Source organism: Anomaloglossus baeobatrachus, chromosome 6 (assembly GCF_048569485.1).
Source record: "Anomaloglossus baeobatrachus isolate aAnoBae1 chromosome 6, aAnoBae1.hap1, whole genome shotgun sequence".
Taxonomy (NCBI): Eukaryota; Metazoa; Chordata; class Amphibia; order Anura; family Aromobatidae; genus Anomaloglossus; species Anomaloglossus baeobatrachus.
Genome location: NC_134358.1, coordinates 146,855,028 through 146,878,691, shown reverse-complemented (window position 1 = coordinate 146,878,691; position 23,664 = coordinate 146,855,028). Strand labels below are relative to the sequence as shown.

Sequence of the window (23,664 nt, the reverse complement as noted above, 5' to 3'; positions counted from 1 at the left end):
CAGCCATATACAGTACACACACATGTACACAGACAAGTACACACAGAGTACAGCCATATATATATACACACACACACACATGCACACAGATGACACACAGCACAGCTCAAGAAACACAACACCAGATACCAAGGGTGAAAGACGTCAAATAATGCAAGACATACAATACACAAATGCGGAAAGATGACATACAACAGATATGTTGGAAAGCGCAAACAGTGTGACACAAGTCCACTGCTCCTGTCAGCACCAATAAGCATAGACAGATGTTCAAGTCACGAGTCGCGATGCAGTAGCATCGGGCCTATTTCTTGTTGAGAATAATGGTCAGTAGAAATATGCTTCCAAAACAACAAAACATGGCTATGGTGAAGGAGATAAAAAAAAACAACAACAAATCTTTCAAATAAGGCACAAGCGTGGAAAAGTTTCAGAAGAGGGATTTCCCCTTTGGACTACATTACAGTAGAAATCTAGTTCAGTGTGTTAGAACCGGGAATTTTAGCCATGCCATCTCTTTCTGAATATATGATCAGCCAGAAGAATATGCCAGTATCCCTGTAGTATAGCTCTTATTTCTTTGTTGTTAGAAATGTACATTGTTATGAAATTGGATTCAAACTTATAGGGATCTTCATTCCCATCTATATTCATGCTTAATAGCGTCTAGTGAAAAAAATCCTTCTTGTACAACAAACTTTATAAAAAAAAAACCCTCAACCTTACTCCCTCCATTTTGTCTTGTATTTAAGGGCATGTGTCCCAGTGTATTTTTGTATATGTGGTTTTTCCTGAGGAAAAAGTCAGTAGGACTTTAAAATGCATAGACAATGAAAAACCCCCCCACTATATCTGCATATTGTGGACCATTACTGAACCTATCAGCAGCGCAGAGAAATCAGCTACCCCCCCTTTATTTAAAGGAGAGGTTATACAGAACTGTTGCTTCATGGGGGTACATTTTTACCAGCCATATGAGGAGGGTTTAGGAGTCTTGTGGGATCAATAAAATTTGTATTTAAATTACAAACTTCTTCACTGCATTCGAAATTGCATTAAACAGAGCAACCACCAGAATTTTGAAATATGAGGTAATGGCAGTGCTGTACAGGCAGTAAGATGCTAAATCCAGGCATACCTGTATAGTCTTCACCAGTGTCTTCAATAAAACGGCGCCAGAGACTGTGCATGCGCGAACCACAGACTCTGGTGCCATATTAGTGAAGACAGAATCACTGTGTCAACGTACACGTGCCGCCAACAGCAATGGCGGCGCGGTGCAAGATTCAAATAATGAAAAGGGGGTACATCATAGAGGAAACTGGAGGAGGACTTTACAACATGGACCCGACCTACAAAGGCCCGCTACTGTCAATCAAAGTGCAGTGCATTTCTGCAACTTTGATTAAAGATATTTCTGGAACCAAGCATCAGGTATGTCTGGATTCAGCATCTTAGTGCCAGTATGGTGTTGCCTTTAGATGCAAAATTCTGGTGGTTGCTCCTCTTTAAGAAGAATTCCCTCCTTACCTCAAATTCAATTACAATACTCCTCAACAAAAGTCTTTAATTACTGTATTGTAGTTACCTGAGTTGCTGTGCCAAAAGCGTGACCAAAGTCAATGCCAATCATTCCGCCGGTCTCCATATTGACCATGAAATTGCTCAGGTGGCGATCTCCAATGCCAAGAATCCAATGGCTTATACACAGCAAAGCATGAGATCGGACAAAATGGGAGCGAAGAGCCAAAAATGCTTCAGGTGTTGCACTCATCTTAATAAAGGCCCTCCTGCAATGTATGTGAGAGATTTAATATGTGCAGGTTCCAATGTAAGGCAGAAAACTCCTTGTCAAAAGTTACCAGGCAACCCCAAAAACTAGGATACCCCCCCCCCCTCTAGAACTCTCAGCTGAAGTGCTCTGTCCTCCTACCAAACTAAACTGTTGAACTTTGTAGAATGTTCCAGAGTACTGCTTTAAGAATGCAGCGAAGGGATCTATATATCCATCAAAACCAGCCTCTTTGTTTCACACCAAAAATTCAGTGCAACTTAACTACATTCCAAAAGTGACCAAATCCGCTGCAGTACAGCATTAGTACAAACAAATGCAGAACAGCTCAGTATTACTTCAGTATTAGCTTTTGTGCAGTGTAGAGGAATACAATACTAGAGTGTTCTGAAAAACTTGCCGGCTTCGCATGTGTCTAAATTATATTATGTGCACATAACCTTAAAGGCAGAGAAGGTCTACAATTACCATCCACAGAGTCATGAGGAGTGAATTCTGTTGCCATTACATCTTGAAAGTATTTCTTACATTGTCCACAATTCCTACATAAAGTGCCCCCCACCCCCCCAGGCAAGAAAACTGGGTATATTTACTCACCTCAACAAGTCTCCAGGAACAAGGGCTTCTCTTTCTTTGAATGAATTGACAGCTGAATCGCGACTTGCATAACTGTGTCAGAAATATTGATCACAATTTATTATAATTTTTTTGAAATGTAAACTGACAATGCACAACTTTCTAGGATATGACACATTAAATACTGGTCTGTCTGTATGACTAAAATTGTCACTATGTGCTACTTTTTAAAAGCGAAATTGAAGTTGTTAGTTCTTCAAACTAAAACAGAATGAATAATAAAAATCCTCACACTAAATGTTCATCACTAATAGTAAAATGTACATATAAAAGGTAAGGATGGGAAAGGATAACAGTGTGAGTAATAATTATAACCTTTATTATGGTTTGTTTAAAGTATACAGAATTAATTTAGGCTGGGGCTAAATGGCAATATGTGTTGCAGGACAGCAGTGATGAGAAAATTTGAGTGATTATAAATATCAGTAGCACAATGTTTTAGACAAGTTGCACAATTTTAGAGCCACAATTTTGCTCTCAAAACATGCCCAATTGCAGGGAAGTCACATGCCAGCGACTTACTTTAAGGCAGATATGGAAAAATGCTGCAGAGTAAGAATACCTTCAAATACTAAAGTGTTGATTGTTTAATTTTATGAATTAATAAAATGAAAAGTGAATGAACGAAAGAGAAATCTAAATCAAATCAAATATTTGGTGTGACTGCCTTTTACCTTCAAAACAGCATCAAGGCATGAGTTCTACATATAAATGTACAAAGTTCTTGAAGAAATTCAGCGGTTAGGTTGTTTCAAACATCCTAGAAAAATAACCACACATCTTCAGTGGATATAGGCTTCACGTAATCGCAGACAGACAGCTGATGTTGAAATCACAGCTCTGTGGGAGCCACATCATCGCGTCCAGGATTTGTTGTTCTCCTTTGTATTGAACATATTTCACAGAAGGATTTGCACAATACTACGTCTAAGAAGATCTGTGGTTAGGTCTACAAGATGTTTGGAACAGCCTCCCTATCAAGTTACTTAAACTGCATGTACATTTACCTAGATGAATTGTTGTTGTCTTCAAGGCACCGGATGGTCATATCATATATAGGTTAGATGTAGATATTTCTTTATAAAAATAAACTATTAACCCTTTTTTTTCTTTTTTTAAAGCATTCTTACTTTGTATTTTTTTCCACAAAATGCATAAAGCTTTTGCATAGTACTGTAAATTGAAGTGTATAGCAAGTGAGTCGCATCCAGAGTTTGCGACCAGTGAAAGAAAATCCAACACATTTGGAAACAAATATGAATGTTGCAGTAGTTCACAATGAGACATAGGGAATCATTAAATGCAATGTCATAATGTGACTATGCAATTTAGGTTCTGCGTGACACGTCTCGCCCGACAGCCTTATCTTTAGTGTTTGATATTTCCAACTATGTGGAGACATGCATCTCATCCTGGCATTCCCATTCTCATCCATTGTAATTGAAAAGGATTGTGCAAGGGAAACTAGCTGAGGTTTCCTGGGGAATTTTTATACTACAGCTAGTATATTATAAAAGCTCCTTTGCTGGAATCCCAGCAGTGGGGAAAGTTTAAAAAGGCGGAAATGTTATGTTATATACATATTCATTAATTATCTCAAGGACCAGGCGATTTTTTATTTCTGCGCTTTTGTTTTTTCCCTCCCCTTTTTTCAAGAGCCATAACTTTTTATTTTTCTGTTGACAGAGTCAAGTAAGGGCCTGTTTTTTTTTAAACTGTGTTTTATTAACATTCAAGTCATACATGGTACAGCTGACTTTATAAACGGGGTTATACAATTCTGACACATGAAAAACTACGGTAACTTTAAATATGGTAATGACCTATTATGTGGCCTCTAGGACGCCAGCTATACCTGGAGCACAGTAACAATACTGTCTGTACTTCCAGATATTTATACATTCAACGGAGTTGTACTAAGCATACAGACACGCTAACAATATGGCCTAAAATAACCAAAACAAAAAAAAAAAACCACGAGATAATAATAGTTACATAATGTCACAGTATACCGCTGCATAGCATTTTGCATACTAACACGCATAGGGATCGGTCAGTGCCACGATTACGTTTTTGTGAGTGTGTCAGCGAGGAGTTCCACAGGCCCCAAATTTTATTACATTTTTCTGCACACCCCCTGTTGTAGTACCCTACCCTTTCATAGGGTACAATTGCGATAACCAGTTTGAACCAGGACCATACAGTCGGATCTGAACCTCCCATCCACCTTAGGGCTATGAACTTCTTAGCTATGAACAAGGTTTCTATAAGAAATATTTTCATGTAGTGGTCCCATGTCTCCTCCTCCACTACCCCAAACAGACATAGTAGAGGCTCGATTGGAACAGGAATCGACATGACAGAAGATAGTAGGGAGATCACCTCCTGCCAAAACACCGAGATAATAGGGCAGCTCCATATCATGAGTATAAAATTGGCCCCTGGGAGATGATATCGTGGGCACTTTAACGTGCATGAGCGGCCCATATTAAACAAACGAATAGGAGATATGCCTGTTGAACAATGTAACATTGAATCAATCTGTTATTGGCGGATAGGGACACTGTAGTTGGCGATTCCAATATTTCCTCCCACTCCTTTCCTTGTAATGAAGGGATCAGACGCCTCCATCTGTCCTGAACTGGCAGGGCTACCGACTCCACCCCCATTGATAACAGATAGGTATATATAACAGATCTCCGGCCCCGGGGTCCCTGTGATTTCAGAATACCTATCATTGGAAATGAAGATATCAGCTCCCTCCACCTCCTTGCACTTGAGGTTGGACTGCCGTATGAACCTGAAGATATCTAAAAAACTGGAATCTTGGGACGTCATATTCAGCCTGGACCTGCCCAAAGGACTTAAAGAGGTTGGTTCCTGGAGTAAAGAGCTCTTCTAGTGCAAGAACATTATGAGTGGCCCAGAACTGAGCCGAGGGATGACCAACTAGAGTAGGACAATAACTGTTTATCCAGAGCGGAAGTTCCGCCACCACCCCTTCAAAGCCCGCTATCTTCTTAATCTGCCACCACACCAAATGCGTCAACCTAAGGATAGGTAATAGCCTGGGCACCCCCAGCCTATCAGATTCCAGGAAGGCCAATAGACATTTGGTCCCAACTGCACGCGATATATCGTCCTCAGAGTTAGGTAACTGACAATTCGACATTCAGGGGCTTAACACTTTAAGCTGTCCTGCAAAATAGTACACAAAAAACTCCGGTAGCGCCACCCCCCTTAATGTCTTGGATCTATGTAAAGTAGACAGGCAGAGTTTGGGCCTAGACTTCCCCCATAAAAAGGAAGACGTGAGCGAAGTAAGCGATGAGAAGAAAGACTTGGGTACCGGGATTGCACTGTGCTGTAGAGTGTAACTGAGCTTAGGGAGCAGTAGAATTTGAATTAGGTTTATTCTGCCAGCCATCGAGAGTGGTAGTTTACCCAATAAGCTGTATTTAAGGTTAGTATATTCCAGAAGTGGTGTAATATTCATTTGGAGGTCTAGTGTGTGGTCCTTTTGTACGTGAATACCTAAATACTTGAAGCTGGATACAAACGGCAAGGGCGACAGGCCATCAAGCAGGGCCCCGGAGCTGTGCATCAACGGCATTGAGGCCCACTTATCCCAATCAATGTGTAGGCCTGAGAACTCTCCAAATTTATCTATAACCGTTGGTAGGGTTTCCCGCACTTTGTCCATAAAGACAACCATATCGTCCGCGTATTATCCCATTATATCTGTGTGATCAGCTATTTTAACAATAGAAGGGTTTGATCGGACTCTAATTGCCAGGGCCTCAATAAAAAGGGCAAACAGGACTGGAGACAAAGGGCACCCCTGCCATATGCCCAAGAGAAAAAAGTGCTGACAAAACGCTGTTAACTATAATCCTGGCTACCAGGGATCTATATAGCATGTAAATCCAGCTACTAAACTTAGGACCAAAAGCAAATCTCTGGAGGCAGGCAGACAGGAAGGGCCACGCCACCGAGTTAAATGTCTTGGCCACGTCCAGAGAGGCCAAGGCCCACTTGCTTTCCGGCACCAATATACTGTATTGCACAATAGATTGGACCTGTCTAATATTTATAGAAGTGTTTTTCCCAGGCATAAATCCGGTTTGGTTCAGGTGCACTATGTTTAATATAACAAAATTTAGCCGGGACGCCAGTATCTTGGTAAAGATTTTATAATCATTGTTAACCAGTGATATAGGGCGGTACGAGCCACAATCTAGTGGGTCCTTTCCCTCCTTCCGCAACACAATAATATGTGCCTCATATAGAGAAGCGGGCAGGGAACTTCCTATTGAAAAATGTGAGAAGAAATCCAAAAGAACCAGGGCCAAGGCTTCACAATATTTCCTGTAAAATTCTATACGAAAGCCATCTGAGCCCGGAGACTTCCCCCTAGCCATACCTGAGATGGCTGTTGTTACTTCTTCAATTGTAATGTCTGCCTCCAGGAATTCTCCTTGTGACTGACTAAGGGTGGGGAACTCTAAGTCTGACAGATACACCAAACAATCCTGGATCGCGTGGACACTTCTAAAACTATATAGACTTTTGTAAAATGTGTAGAAGCATTGTAAGATCTTATCAAGGGTCATAACAACCGAGCAGCCATCCTCCCGTATACCCAGAACTGTGTTTGAAGCATTATGTTGCCTAACCATGTATTCCAGTAATTTGCTTGACTGGTTTCCCAGCTGAAAATATGACTGCCGGGTGAAGAACAATTTATGCTTAGATTTATTCTCAGCGTATTGTGTATATGATCTATATGCGCGTAACCAACTCGCCCTGTTTCCATCCGTTGGATTAGAAACATATCTTGCCTCCGAGTCCCTAAGTCCTTTTTCCACTGTGTCGTCTTCCTCCCTAGTCAGTCATTTGATATGTGTTATAGTCGAAGTTAAGCATCCCCGGACATAGGTTTTGAGAGTATCCCATACCAAATTATTGTTTTGGGGGTTAGGGTGAGCCACTAAGAAGTCCTCCAATTGGGCCAGGGACATGTCATTTTGATCAATTAATTTAAGCTAAAATGGCTTTAGCCACCAGGGGGACCTGCTAACATTCCGGACGAATTTGAGAGAATCATTGGACAATGGTCAAATATACCCCACACCCCATGTACCACATCCCCTACCCAAGCTGCCACATTACTATATCCAAAAATATAATCTAAACGTGACAGCGTGCATCTCGTAGATAAATGACAAGTAAACTTCCACGTAGTTGACCTACCTGCCTCCCTTGATACATTGCAGCTATTTATTCAGGCCTGAGGGCAGGCGCTGTCCCCTGTCGTCCAGCCTAACCCTGTCTAGTTCCTCATCGACCACAAGATTAAAGTCTCCCATGCATAGGACACATGCATCCGAGTAAGTAAGGACAAAGCTCAGTGCTTGTTTAAGGATACATGTATGAGTTGGCGGAGGGTTATATATACATAATAGGACATAGTCTCTGAAATCGATGGATGCATACACAAAACAAATCTCCCCTCCGGATACCTTCTGACCACGTTCACCTCCTACCGAACAAACTTGTGAACTAAAAGGGAGACCCCTCTGGAATAACCGGTGTGTAAGGTGTGTACAAACCACTAGACCCATGGTTTTTTAACCAACTTAGCTGTGTCCCGTGTAAGATGAGTTTCGACCAATACCACCAATTGGGCCTTAGCGCGTTTAATTAGGGAAAATACATTCATTTGCTTTTTGGGAGATTTGAGACCTGTAATGTTCCAGGTCATAAACACTAGTTCTGAACCCATATTCTACAACTCCTAGAAATTGAACCAGGAACCCAGGTGGAAAAGGGGCAGACCTTGTATCCTGATACCAGTGTTTCTCCCCCCCCCCCGCCTCTAGCCTCTTCCATAGTTCCCCTGTGACTGCTTCCAACCCTGCAATAGAGTATTCTAGCGGTATTGTGCATGTCCCTGCAAAGAAATAGGGTTAGTACATATGTAGCCTTCAACACAACAATCAAGTAACCTCGGGACCACCTCCCAGAGTCCCGCAAAACATTTCAAATACCACTGGGGATACCATCACTGAACGCAGTGTCCTGGTATAGATGGTATAGGGACGCAAGAATCAGGGCCCCCATTCCACAGGTGCCAATCCCCGGCCAGATTCTCCGTCGTCAAAAGCATATTGATGTCCTAGCCGCCTCCAAAGAGGACAACAAACAGTGGGGGGAGGAAGTAGACCGCTGAGGGGCACAGGAGATACCTCTCACAGAAACCCATTCTCAACGCCTCTGTCCCTTAGGCCCTGGATGTAGTTGGAGCCAATCTTCCACCTCAGCAGGTGTAGTAAAAAACAGGGACGACCCCTCATGTACTATGTGAAGCCAAGCAGGATACAACATAGCATATACAATGTTTTGCTCCCTTAATTTCTTCTTCACGTCCATGAAGTGGGCTCTCTGTTTCTGGAGATCTACAGAAAAGTCGGGGAAGATCGAGAGAGCAGCATTCTTGCATTTAAAAGGGACCTTTCTGCAGGGCCAGACGAAGAGCTGCATCTCTGTCTTTACAGTTTAGTAGCCACGCCAAAAAGGGTCAAGGTGGCACACCTGGCGGGGAGGGTCTCGCTGGGAGTCTGTGTGCCCTTTCCACCATGAACATCGAGGATAACTCATCCCCTACGGTAGATTTCACACATTGCTCTAAGAACCGTTAAGGGTGCTGTCCTTCAGAGTACTCCGGCAGGCCTATGAGCCGTATGTCCTTTCGCCGCATACGATTTTCCAGATCGTCCGCCTTCTGGCGCAACGAATTAATAGATTCGGCCACCTTGGTCAGCTTGGCTGTCAGTGGTGTTACTTTATCCTCCAGCTCAGACACTCTTGTCTCAACCTCTGCAGTACGAGCCCTCAGGGTCTGCATATCCTGTCGTAGGAGGCCAACTTCTGAAAATACCTCCTCAATATTTCCCGTAAGGGATCTTCTACATGTAGATATCGCCTGCATGAGTTGCTCGTATAAGTCTCAGGGTTAAATCATCTTGATCTTCACCTCCCTCATCTGTTAGTGCTTGGAACCTGAAAGAGGCATTCCTCTTAGCTTTAGGAGTGTCTGCCTGGCCACCCCCCCCTTGAAAACTCCTTGAGTTTATCAATGGCTCCAGATTGCTTAGGAGGACTCATATTGGGTCACTGGGCGCTTGCTGGTTATGCTCCCTGCCCCTCTGCCTTTATGATGTGTATTCAATAAGTATACGTGCCTCCACTCTCCGCTCAGTCCAGGCAACCAGGGAGCAGCTGCATTTTATGTGACAATAGCAAGGGGAGAGTCACGGGCCTGCCCAGCACTTCATGTGTAATCTGCAGAAGTGGGGCCTATAATGCATGGGGGCCTTTATATATGTCCTCCGTGCATTACTTCAGTGCCAAAGGGAGATCCGAGGGGCCCGTGTTTCAAGGCACACACCTCAGACACTCTAGCACCTCACAGGTTAATTTTTACCCTCACCGCTGCTGGCCCTTTGATGTGCCGCCCGCTGACCACCAGCGGCGCGGCTGATGATAATGTCCGCAGCCTGTGCTCACCGCTCTCCGGGTCTCCCCTCCAGTGTAGCTCCACAGATTAATGTTGCTGCCGTCACCTGCTTCTCCCTCCGCTGATGAGCCAGCCGCCAGTCGCTGGAACCACGAGGCGCTGCATGCTGTGAGGATGCAGGGCGTCGTGCAGGAAAGATGGCCGCCGCGTCTCACTCTCCAGCCACAGATGGCGCGGCGTCTGGTACCAGGAGCTGGGGGACAGCTCCGGTGGGACCACTGATCTCCAGATGGTGTTCCCTATCGCAGGAACCGGTGCGTGAGATAGAGAAAGCAGGCAGCCAGGTATGCTGGCCAGAATATTATTCATGTTACCGGGAGCCCCTTTCACATACATCCACTCTGCTCGACTAAATCGCCCCGCCACCCAAGGGGCCTGTTTTTTGCGGGACGAGTTCTACTTTTGAATGACCCATCCAATTGATCATGCAACATACTGCAGGGTAGGAATAAAATTCCAAGTGTTGCAAAATAGCAAAACAAGTACAATTTTGCAATAGTTTTTTGAGGTTTTACTTTACAATGTTCATTTTACTGTGAAACTGACCAGGTAATATGATTATAAGAAGAGAGAGAAATTGTTTCAAGATCAGCTCACCTCAAAGCTTGTTGTGGCCGGTTTTAGAGATCAGTGCACGGACAGTCAGCGGGCCGGATCCCGGAATTAATGGAGCGAAGAAAAAAACATTTCATCCAGCACTTGAAGATATAATATCCCAATTTCACGATATTCACGGACTTGATAAAAACATAATCAGTTTTATTGGTGTGCAAAAGTACAAATAATTAAAAACACTGCGTCTTACGTGTTTCAAGCCGAACAAGGGCTCTTAATCAATTGCCCTTGTTCGGCTTGAAATGTGTAAGACGCGGTGTTTTTAATTACTTGTACTTGTGTACACCAATAAAACTGATTATGTTTTTATCAAGTCCGTGAATATCGTGAAATTGGGATATTATATCTCAAAGTGCTGGATGAATGTTTTTTTCTTCGCTCCAGGCAATATGATTGCTCAGGTCAGCACAATTATGCCCATACAAAATATGTACAGTTTTTGTTTTACGCAAGTGGTGAAAAAAATTTTTTATTTTTTTTTAATAAATTTCAGAAACTATAAAAATAAATTAAAAATTGGCTTGCGTCCCCATTTTCCAACTGCTGTAATGTTATCAATTTTCAGGATATGAAGCTATGTGAGGTCTTGCTTTTTGCACCCGGAGTGATGTTTTTAGTGATGTCATTTTGGGGTACAGAGGATGTTTTTATTATTTGTTATTACATTTTGTTTTGTGTTGTTGCAGTGGCTGAAAAACTGCAATTCTGACGTTTTGAGGGTTTTTTTTTTTTATTTACCGATCTGATTAATTTCTTTTAAATTTTGATTGATTGGATTCTTATGAAACCAGCTATATCAATGAAATTTATTTTTTATATTTTTTATTTCCTAATTTAAAATGGGAGATAAAGTGGGACTGATTTGAACTTTTTTTTCTATACATTTTTATTTTTTTTAACTTTACTTGTTAATCCCTTTAGGAGACTTAAATCTGAGATCATCCAATCGCTTAAACAGCAATGTAACTATATAAAAAAAAGCAACTTACACATAGGAGTCAATGTGTTGTTGTGCACTTCCAATCATGTTCTTCTTGTCCAGCCAGGCATTGTAATGCTTTTCTGGACTATGTCTTCTGCAACATCAAATATAAAGATAAATGTTTTTTTAATAACCAATATACATGTAAGATCTCTAATAATACTGTATATAAGGTGTTTTGTTACTACAGCAAAACAGCTAATTTTCTCATCACAAAGATTTCCTAGTATTTTAAATAGTTTAAATAGTTGAACGACGATCAATAAAACAAATATTTCTAACAGACTAAAAAGCAAATGCCAATCAATCCATGTGTATAATGATGACAAAAGAAAATTGTATGCAAGAAAAAAATACATATAGATAACACAGCTAAAAGAAACCTTTGGATTGCTCATCTTCAAGTGGTTGTAAAATATCTTATTAAAAACCCACAGAAAATCATTAAAGTAGTCTTTCAGGGATTCAGCAAAATTTTTGTAGTCACTCAAGACTGAATATCGCTGAATCGGTTGCCTTCTCAATATCATGCAATCACAAGTATGCAGTTTGCATAGTCTATGTTCAAGATCACCATCTTTCCCTGCTCCGCCCAATGTTCTGTTGATTGAAATGGATGTGAATCAAGTCGGCAAATGACTGCAACTATGCAAATCACATAGCTGCGATCACATGATGATTGCGAGATCAGGTGACAGTGTATACATTGCACACTTTTAGGATTAGGCGATTTGCAGTCACAGAGTGCTTGCAGAAATGAAGAGTGAACCACAAAAGGGAGTACACCCCTCACATTTTGGAAAATATTTTATTATATCTTTAAATGGGACAACACTGAAGATAGGACATGTTGGTACAATGTAAAGTAGTTTGTGTACATCCTGTATAACAGTAAAAGGGCAGGTAATGCAGCAACACGTCCAGTGATAAAAACAGTTCTTTAATCCATACGTGAAAAAGGTTTAGTAAATGATAAAATATTAGTCCATGCCCCAGGGTAGGGATTGCTTACGCGTTTCGGACTATACAGTCCTTACTCCTAGTGTACTTGCAGACTAACATCAAACCCTTTTATACCAAATGACAGACAGGAAATCCCCCCCACCCCCCCCCCAAAAAAAAAAAAAGAAGAAGGATTGGAGGAAATAACATGAAAAAATTAACATACTGGGACTTTTAACATATTAGAATTATTAACCTAATGCTGTTGTATCATCAGTAATAAATAGAAGTCTGCTTTAATGTTCCTCCCTTTTGGAATTCCCGTTCCTAATTTGAGAATCCACATTATTTTTCGGGTATGCAATCGCCACGTTCCGTCACCCCCTCTCTTTGATACCGTAATTTTCTCGATGGCATTGACTTTAAATGATCAGACATCGCCATTATGGCAGTTTATAAAGTGCTGTGATGCTCCTGACTGGCTCGTATTCCTATTATATACATCATAGAGATGCTCTGATATTCGTCTTCTTAATGTGCGGGTTTGTACTCTTGACATATTGCATCTGACAGGACTCACAAGTGATCAGGTAAATAATAAAAGGTGCTGCTGCAATTTATAAAGGATTTGATATCATATTCTTTGTCACTGTACACTTGAATTTTTTGATATTTCACATATAGCCACACAGATTACATACTCTGTTCAAATTTGTGGGATCCTGTGGTGGACAACCAGTTAGTTGCAGTGGATGTTTTGTTGTTTGTATGATCCCTTGGTGATAAATTAGATAAGGTGATACCTCTCCTCGGTATAAAGTTACAGCCCCTATCCAGTATTGATTTGAGTAACTATCTGTTTTGAGAATAGGAAAATTATTTTTGATTATTTTTATTATTATTTCTCCATACTGGTTATTGTACTGAGTTGAGAAGCCACTTTTTTGTATTCATTTTGATTTTTATTTCAGGAACTGTAATGTAAATCTTCTCTTTTTTTTTGTTGCTGATGTTTTTTCCTCTATCCAGAAGGTATTTCGGATAGCCTCTTGCACTCATCGGTTATCTATAATGTGGCATTCTTCCTCATAGGAAGCCTCAGTACTGCAGCATCTCCGTTTCCACTTCAGATTTTTGATAATTACCTATCAGGAGAATGTCCAAAAATGAGATTTGTTTCCGATCCATGTGACGTGAATTTGAGATTCTCAGTATTGCCATTGAGATATTCCATGAACTGTATGGCTTTGCATTCCTCTCCCTTCCAAATTATCAAAATCTCATCTATGAATCGAGCAAAAAATTCAATGTGGTGAAGAAAAGGATTGTTAGAATTATAGATCTTAGACTCCTCCCACCACTTCAAAAAGATATTTGCTAAGGATGGGGAGACCTTGGCTCCCATTAAACATTCATGCATTTGTAAATACAATGTATTACAAAAAATACATTTGTTTTTTAGTAGAAAGGAGGTCATTGACAGAATATATTCTTGAAATTCCCATGTATACTTTGTATAACGTTGCAGCTGATCACTTAGAGCCATAATCGCCAGGTCATGCTGTATGGATAAGTATAATGCAACAGGTGAGCCACATATAGTTCGCTCTTCATTTCAGATTTTTCATTATATTCAATACATATTTGCAGTCTCGGATATAACTCTGTGACCTCGTTACAAGTGGTTGGAGTCTTGTATCTAGCCATTCACATATATTTTCCACAAGTGAGCCTATGCCAGACACTACTGGCCAGAAGGTGGGTGGAAATACCCCTTTATGAACTTTAGAGAGTGCATGGAATAATGGTGTTTTTGGCTATAGGGGTTAAAATTCCATTTGTTTGTTATTGATAAATTCCATGGATTCACCTTCTTTGAAATTTTTTTCAAGTTTTCCTCTAATATCTTCAGTGAGATCTTTGTGCAGTTTTTATACACCTCATTATCCCCAAGCACGGAGTGTTGCTGGATTACCTGCCCTTTTTCTGTGAATGCACTGGATTCCTGGTATCCATTGATCCCTGCACCACCCGGGTTAGGGTACTTTCCCACTTGCGTTGGACGGCTTCCGTTGCTATCCACAGCCTTGAGGAATTACGGTAACCGTTGCAGGAAACCGTTATATTCCTCATAGACTTCTATAAGCTACGGATAGCAACGGATGGTATTGCATTGCATCCGAAACTAGCTTTAATTGCACCTTCTGTGGATGTATTCAACACTTTCATGCAGGGTGAGCTGCAAATTACTTTTTTTCTTTATCTTGTATAACAGTGTATGCTCTGATCATACAATATCTTCTGGGCAGGAGAGGATGCAAACGTGTATAAAGACAATAAAGCACGGGATCATAGCTGATTATTTTTGTGAGGTAAAACATTTCCCGGTCTATTTTTAAAAAATGTTTTACCTCAAAGAATTAATTATTTGCGATCCCGTGCTGTAATGGTTGTATACTTCTTTTCTTCCTCCCCAGCTCAGGAGATGTGGTATAACCTATAGATTCAAATTAGCTTTGTTCGTTTTAAATCCCCTTTAACTCTCTTGGGCATGAAGTTTACTAGATCGTCTCAGGAGCCACTGGAATCCTCTTCTATCCTCCATGACGACATCACAGGGCCGGTGGATATTAGAGACGTTGCGCTCCTCCACCTTCTGTTTGAGGTTGCCCCACAGAACAGGGTTTAGGTCTGGAGACATGCTTGGGCAGTCCAGCACTTTTACCCTTACTTTATATTTACCACAGCAGCACAGTAGTGGTCGTCATGTTGGTGTGTTTGAGGTCGTCATATGGAATACTGCCCGGTGGCAGAGTTTCCAAAGGAAGGGGGATCATGCTCTGCTTCAGTATGTCACAGTACATGTTTGCATTCATGGTTCCATGCAGAGCAACAATTCTGATATTGGTGGATTTCCTGATGAGGACGTGGGGAGACACTTCGAAATGTGTGGAATAAAACCAGCTTCAGTTGATCTTCTTTGGATTTATGTCATATCTTCGGCAGCGCAGTGATAGCTCCACATTTGCTTTGTTCCTGATCTGCTTCAGCTTGCTAAGCGCGTGGATTCTGCAGCAGCTGATTGCATGCTTTGGATCGGGTTGTGTGACGCACAGCCCTGTAGGGTGAGCACATTCCCTTATCATTTTTGCATGTTTGTTGGATAAGACTCTATTGCGCTCCCCCCCCTTCAGTTTATCGTTCAGTATAAGGCCCGTTTCACACGTCAGTGAAAAACACTGACGTTCTTCACTGACGTGTAAAACACGCACATGTCCCTCCGTGTGCCGTGATTCACGGCACACGTGGGTTGTCTGAGTGCAATCCGGGCTCCGTTCTCCGTGGTCTGTGATAGCACATAGAGATTAACTCACCTGTGCCCGTTCCCGCTCTCCATGGTGCTGAACGCTCCCGCGGTGCAGCATCCGGCCGGCGCTGACCTCCGCAGCAGTTGCTTCCGGGTCGGCTGTGTCGTGGATTCATGAATATGCACGACAGTAATGAGCCGGCTCCGAAACAGCAGGCAGAACAGGCTGCAGAGAGCGTCGCTGGAGCCGGGTGAGTAAAAATGATTTTTATTTGATATGCATGTTTTTTTCTGGCACGTGTTTCACGGATCACACCACTGCGTGGTCCGTGGGACATCAGTGATGCCAGAAAAAGATGGACATGTCTCCATGCGGCAATCACGGACATGCGTGTACACCGCACGGAGACACGTTCAGTGAAAAATCACTGATGTGTGAGCAGACTGATTGATTAGAATGGGTCTGCGTATGTCAGTGATTCTGGTACGTAGAAAAAAAAAGCACAAACGTACCAGAATCACTGACGTGTGAAACAGGCCTAAGAGTGTGTGTGAGCGATAACACCAAATTGAACACATTTGCCTCATATACACACGTGAGACCTTGTAACACCAATGAGTCACATGACAACAGGGAAGGGAAATGGGTAATTGGGCATAATTTAGCCATTTTCACTTAAGGGTGTACTCACTTTTGTTGCCAGTGGTTTAGACATTAATGGGGGTGTGTTGTTATTTAGCGGACATTACAAATTTACACTGTTATATAATCTGTAGACTGACTACTTTACGTTGTATTAGTGTTGTATCTTCAGTGTTGTCCCATGAAAAGTATAATAAAATATTTACAAAAATGTGAGGGGTGTACTCACTTTTGTCATATACAGTAGATGAAGTCAGGAGACCACCTTTAGCATTACATACATTTATAAAATATCCACAGAGTAGATGGGAGTTTTAAAGGAACTATTAACCCATTTTAAATCCTGTGGATAGACTAGAGACAAGTATGATACAAACTGATACTTAATACACATGCTATCCTCGATTTACTCCTATAATTAACTCTAGCATTTGGAATATCATTTTACAACTATTCATTTATTTTTCTCATCCAATATACTTCCCTGACCTTCACTCTTTTTATGGGATACTTTTATTTTTGACGAACCTAGGGTATCCTCCTTTTATGGATTTACTGGGGAGCTAACTTAAATTAACCACTCAATGATGATGCTCAACAAAGAAAATAATCCAATGCCTTAACAATAGCCAGTCATAATAAGGAAATGAATTGCAAATTGCTTTCCAAGTGGTTTAGGTACCGGGTTATTCTACATTCTTATGACCCCTCTGCTTCACTGAGAAGAGGACAATATTCTATATTTTGTGGGGCTGTCATCTGATGTAAAAAATTATAGGGGTAGATTAAGACTTCTGACTTGTTTAGCAGTTTTCTGAAATATTTACACTTTACATTCACCCACAGTATATTAAAGAAATGTAATATTTTTCATTAGACCGTGTTCAGTTTCATGAAGTGAATGTGCATAAAAAAATTACAAGAAAGCAATGAACACTCTTCTTTTTCACGAATTGCTCGATGTGCAGGACATGTCTGACCTGACATGTACCCTTCTATATTACAGTCTACGAATTGGATAAAATAAGTTATACATTAGTTAAACTGTGCTGATTAGTAAAGTATATCAGTCATTAGCTGCAATACCCGTTGAGGTCTTCTTTCTCTCGTTCAGTCAGAGTGCTTAAAATGAAGTCCTTTAAGGTGCATGTGTTCTCCAACCATTCAATGATGCCTATTCTGTAAAAGAGGAGACATAATTATGATGATTCATATAAAAGTCAGGAGACCTTTATGTACAAGGTAATGTAGGGAAGTTCAGACCGTGTAGTCATAGGAATAACTTGATAGGTCTTCAATTGCATATATCTCTGCTTGCAAGCAGCATCCTCGGAAAGGATTATGTTCATGATGTCAAAAAGCTGCTCAATTCGCTGGTCCTGGCGTAAATCTTCACCACCTTTGACAAGAAATGGGTAGTCTCTCTCGTCATTTCCACGAATGACAATCTTCCTGGGTTTTCTTATGGATGTCATAACTTTTACCTTTTATAAATAATAGAAGCAATAATTACAAAAACACACAATACTGCACCAATTATCACATTCAGCAGATCACTGGTGGGACTGCAAGAAAACCTGGTATTCATTCCACTTCACAAATAACACAACATCAACAGATTAAATCATCACTTCAGCTCTGCTACATCTATACATAAAATTTGTGTTTCATCTATATTTATTAAAAAGCAAAATAAGAAAATAGCTAATTTTTACTGATCGGGGAGAAACACCTACCCGCTCATCAAATCCACAGATTTTTATGTGGTACTCTGGCAATGGCTTGCTTTTACCGTCATACTGACCTGGAAGGAGATTTAAATATAGTCATTTTCTGTAAATCTAAATTTATTTTAAAAAAAAATATATATATTTGTCTGTCTATATTAAATACTGGCCAGGAATTTCAAGATCATCTCTTGCAAATTCTGGTTTGAATGCACTCATCCATGGAGAATATTCCTTTAAATTTCCTGGCTCGCGCTCTCCTTTTATTTTATCCACAAGTTCTCCAAAGCTTTTAAGGAACTCATTAGCTTTCATTCCACTAAGAAGTGAGCCATCTTTTCCACAAACTCTGTCAAACTCCTTTGAATATTTCTGAAATATAGTGTAAAACAATTATGTCATAACGACAACCTTAAAAACCAAGGAAACATGGCAACTGGGGAGTTTGGAATCGAACTACAAATGTTTGATAGATTCAGTAATTATTGCCCAGAGAGCATATAAATTAGGGGTCTTAAACAAGTGGCCCACAATGCAATTTTTTTGGGCCAGCAGACAGGAACAGATTATAATGTGAGCAATCTGGGTGAGGGCCTAAGACACGAGGCTCCAGGGAAGCTCATGGCCATACTGCCCTCATTATAGTATTTTTCTTCACAATTGGCTGCATACATCATTGGGCAGGGAGAGTTCCTGAAGCTCTGTCAGCAAAAGCAAATCACAGTGACTACAAGAAGACATTCTCCGCTTACTGCCTGATGCTTCCTTTATAACTTAGGGCAATGGTGTCATAGCGCTGGTTGTGTCTTTAGCCTGTGCCTGGCTACCTGATACCAATGCCATGAAGTGAAACACTTTAGCGGGGGAATCGCCTGGATGGGTAGACGATTTCTTTTCTTTTCTTTAACACAGTGAGGAAAAGCTTGATGGAAGTTGATGGAAGTGGGAAGAGAGGGCATGCTAATGATATTTATTGGGGAAGAGAGAAACCATGGATTATAATAAACTAGAGGTGTGGTGGGAAAGAACAGATATTGAATTGGAATGAATTGTGCAGGGATGAGGGTGGGGAGAACCTGGATTTGCAATGAATTTGGTGTATGAGAGAAGAGAAGACCTGACATTGTAATGAATTCGGGTGGTGGAGAGGGAACACGTGGAATTGGTGGGTGAGAAAGAGGAACAATATGGTGTAACTGGAGAAGACCATGCAGCCAACACTGGAAAGAGCCATTGAGCATAGTTGTCTAGGGGCACAGGCCACTCCTAAAGGATGTGGTCCTAAAATTGAAGTAAAAAAAAACAAAAAAAAACTAGAAATAGGAACTTAGTGAAATGAGACTTGATAAGGGCTTTCATCCTTTTAAGTTATACTAAAAAGGTAACTTTTTTTTTTTTTTTAAATCATTAACTGTCAGTTACAAAATGTGACTAATAACATTAGTGGAATATCACATTGTAGAACAGTTCACAGAGAGTAGACATATAAACACCCATTTAACCCCTCTACATGTATAAAATATATAATGTTTTGCCCAAGATAAAGTTTACAGTTTATTGCTTAGAACACACACTCTCTCAATTATTTACTGGTATAAAACAAGGGAACTCGGTGTCTTCTAACAAAGAAACAGAAAATCAGCTTTTATTCAGGCAGCAAATATATACCTCTGCAAGCCTTCTTCTAAATGTCCCAAATTTCGGATTTTTTGCATTCATAATGTTTTCATGCATCTCCTTGTACATTTTCTTAATTTTGCTTTTATCGGATTTTGGTTTATCCAATTCTTTACACATTTCCTCTTTCCAGTCCTAAATGGGACAAAGCATACAATTATATTGTAAAATGAAGCTATAATTGCACTTGTTCTAAAAACAATATGCAGGAGCAGGATGAATAAGACTTGGAAAGATAATGACTCCAGAATTGCGATAAGCTCTGCGGTTTTGCGCTGCTGTTAAGATCTTGAAAATTTCTATTATTGCAAATTGGACACAGTGCGAGATTTCTATAATTGTATTAGTGCCAATTTTCTGGCCTAAAGTGCGGCATTTCATTGTCATAAATAACCAAGTCAAATGTAGTAATGTTTTGCTACATCATTTATTACATTGTTGAAGTTCGGTTCAGCAACTTCGATAATCTTAGATAAAGTTCGGTTTAAGACCCAGACTTGACGTAAACCCCAATTGAAGTCAATAATTGTGCAGTTTGAGTTTTCACCAACATGCAGCCAGCTATACACAGATCACTTCCAGGGGTGGTGGACAGGGTTTTTCCATTTTGTTGCACACTACATCTGATTATGCCCATAGAACAAAGAGAGACAGGGCAGCACTCACCGATAAACTAGGACTATTTTATTTTTCGATGCTGACAGGTGAGACGGACATGAGGGAATGCAGGGAGGGGAGCACGTGCATACTTGTTAAATTGGGCAATAGCACCTCGGTAAGGGATTTTGTTTGAATCCATCAAGATGAGAAAAAATATTTTCCTGTGACATCTGGATATAATCAAGGAAACTTCACACTGATCTGCGCTGTGGACAGAAATATCACACTACCTCCAGTTTAGGTAAGCAGTGCGGTGCACAATCTCTTTTTATTTTTCAAAGTGTACATCTGATTATGCTGTTGTTACCCCCAGTGCGAGCCAATCAAACACTGCAAGTGCACTGGGCTGCACATCGAGTGTACCAGAGAACAGCGATGCTCACGCGAGTGGTTTGCATACACCCAAACTCACTCTGTATTTTGTTTTGGGAAAGTGTGTGTGGTATCAACACCGAACTTCGGGTTCGCTCATCTCTAATCTTAACCCCTTCACGACACGGCAATTTTTCATTTTTTTTTCCCTCCCCTTCTTACAAGAACCAGAACTTATTTATTTTTCCGTCAAAATAGCCATATGAAGGCATGTTGTTTGCGAGACAAGTTGTATTTTGATCAAAATCATTAATTTTACCATACAGTGTACTAGAAATGAAAAAATAAAATAAAAATGCGGTGAAATTACAAAAAAAAATAAAAAATGCAATTCCCTAATTGTTTTTTTTGTTTACCAAGTTCCTGACAATAGGATACTCCAGTTTACTTAAATTACGTAGATACCAAACATGTATGGTGTGTCATATATTTAATTGATGAAATAAATTCAGACGTTTGTATAAAATAAATAAATAAAATCGCACTTGGTGCCATTTTATTAGACCCGTAATGTTTTTATTTTTCGGAAGCAGGGGCTGTGTTCGCCCTAATCTGATGGTTTTTGTTACTGAATTTTTGGGCAGATGCGATGTTTTGATCACCTATTATTGGATTTTATTGTAAAGTTGCGGTGGCCAAAACATACGTAATTCTGGCATTTTTAATTCTTTTTCCGTTACGCCGTTTACTGATAGGATTGATTTATTTTATATGTTGAAAGATTGAACATTTCTGAGAGCAGCAATACCAAATATGTGTATTTTTATATTGTTTTATTTTTTTAGTGGAGGGGTAAATTAAAAAAGGGGGTTGATTTGAACTTTTGTGGGTTTTTAATTTTTTCATCATTTTTAAAACTTTTCTTTTTCACTTTTTATTGTATTTAGTAGTCCCCTTAGGGGACTTGAAGCTGCGATCATCAGATCGCTTGTGCTATACAGAGCAGTGCATGAGATGAGCATTGGCACTGTTCTGTACAAGAGAAATCATGATCTCCTATGAATGACTGCATTGAGCCAGCGTTCACAGGAGGATCTTCAAGACAGATACCGGGGACAGTCACCTGACCCCCAGCTGTTAAAATAACCCATCAGCGCTCCGCGATGACATCATGGTAGTGACGATGGGAGCAGGGAATGATGCTCTCGTCAGCGCATGTCAAATCCTGCTGTCAGAGAATGACAGCGAGATTTAATTGGTTAACAGCTGCAGGTGGATGTCCGATCCACCCGTGGCTGTTTGAGGCACATGATGGTCGATTAGACCAGCCAACGTGTAGGGAAAGATGTAGGCTCGGCATGTGAGCCCACATCAAAGGCAGGGACATAACCTCTGATGTACCAGTACACCATAGGTAATGAATGGCATTAAAATAGGAGTTGAAAAAATAAATTTATGATGCAACCATTTTAAAAATGAAGTGAACTAGTGCAAAATTCTACCTTACAGTGTGACATCTGACACATTAATTTCCTGCTCTTACTTAACTTAAGAGAAGTACGCAACTATGTATATACTGTTATGCTTACAAATTTATAGTTAAAGGGAATCTGTTACCAGGTTTTTGCCACCTAATCTGAGAGCAGCATAACGTAGGTAAAGAGATTTTGAATTCAAAAATATTTCACTTCCTGGGGTGTAGTTTTGATATAATCAGTTTAATCAGTGGGAGATTATCATTAGAGTACTACCTGGCCTGCTGCCAGGTAGTCCAGCATATTCATGAGCTTTCTGTAACCCTGCCCCCACCACTGTGTGGCAGTTTTTTGTGTACATTGTATATGGTCAGAAAGCTGCCAGTCAGTGGTCTGGGTGAGGTTATAGAGGACCACATTCAAATACCTGCTAGATCTGCAGCAGAGAAACAAGTGATTTAATCAAAATGACAGCAAACAGCTCAAAAAAATTGTTTAAAAGAACAGAGAGTCCTCAGTGGTTGATACCTTTTAATGGCTAACTGAAAAGATGGTAATAATTGCAAGCTTTCGAGACTACTCAGGTCTCTTCATCAGGCATGGTATAACACAAAATCTGAAGAGTCACGTATTTATACACAACAGGACTTAGAATAGTGCAGTAAAAAAAAAAAAAAAAAAAAAAAAGAACAAGTTATATGAAACAGAACTATCTCTATGGCAGGGGGACAAGCTGTTCTAGCCATAAATACTACAAAGATATATTTTACTTGTAGCAAACAGCTCAGTAAGTGACACATCGCTGGAATCAGGTTCTCGGTCTCTACATTATGCTGCTGTCATATGGAGGAGCAAAAACCTGGTGATAGGTTCCCTTTAACCCCTTCACGACCATGGACGGAAAGATCCGTCATGGTGCCCTGGGCCTTAACGACCAAGGACGGATCTTTCCGTCATGGCGTAATCGCGGCACCGGAGCCTCCGGTGACTGCGAAAAGTTAGCATAAACCGCAGATTCGGGGAGGAGGGGACCTGTACCTGACCTCAGGAGGGGTGGTGCCTCCTCCCCGGACCTACGGAGGCTGTAATTGGCTGACGAACGCCGGTCAACCAATCACAGCCACTAATGTTCCAGCCACTTAAAGTGACTGAAACATTGAAATCCAGCCCTGGCCAGTGCAGCTATAGCACTGGCCATTGGCTGGAGCTGGGTGACCTCACTGGATCACCCTCCCCCAGCTCCAGTAGCTCTGATTGGAGAGATCGGCCTTGTGACCGCTGTCTCCAATCACAGTGGACCTGTTGCCGGTGACCGCC

The 23,664-nt window shown here is 40.8% G+C and overlaps 1 protein-coding gene across 1 annotated transcript in view; it reads right to left on the bottom strand.

The window, feature by feature from the left end:
* The window catches only part of PRKDC (protein kinase, DNA-activated, catalytic subunit), a 527,347-nt gene that overhangs the window by 20,421 nt on the left and 483,262 nt on the right, over nt 1-23,664 (bottom strand). Inside the window, exons 76-83 of the mRNA XM_075353287.1 lie at nt 19,892-20,035; nt 18,394-18,595; nt 18,233-18,300; nt 17,760-17,980; nt 17,583-17,675; nt 11,612-11,698; nt 2,390-2,461; nt 1,589-1,790 (exon numbers count right to left, since the gene is read on the bottom strand). Of these exons, the coding sequence (XP_075209402.1) occupies nt 1,589-1,790; nt 2,390-2,461; nt 11,612-11,698; nt 17,583-17,675; nt 17,760-17,980; nt 18,233-18,300; nt 18,394-18,595; nt 19,892-20,035 (1,089 nt within the window). The remainder of the gene's footprint in view (nt 1-1,588; nt 1,791-2,389; nt 2,462-11,611; nt 11,699-17,582; nt 17,676-17,759; nt 17,981-18,232; nt 18,301-18,393; nt 18,596-19,891; nt 20,036-23,664) is intronic.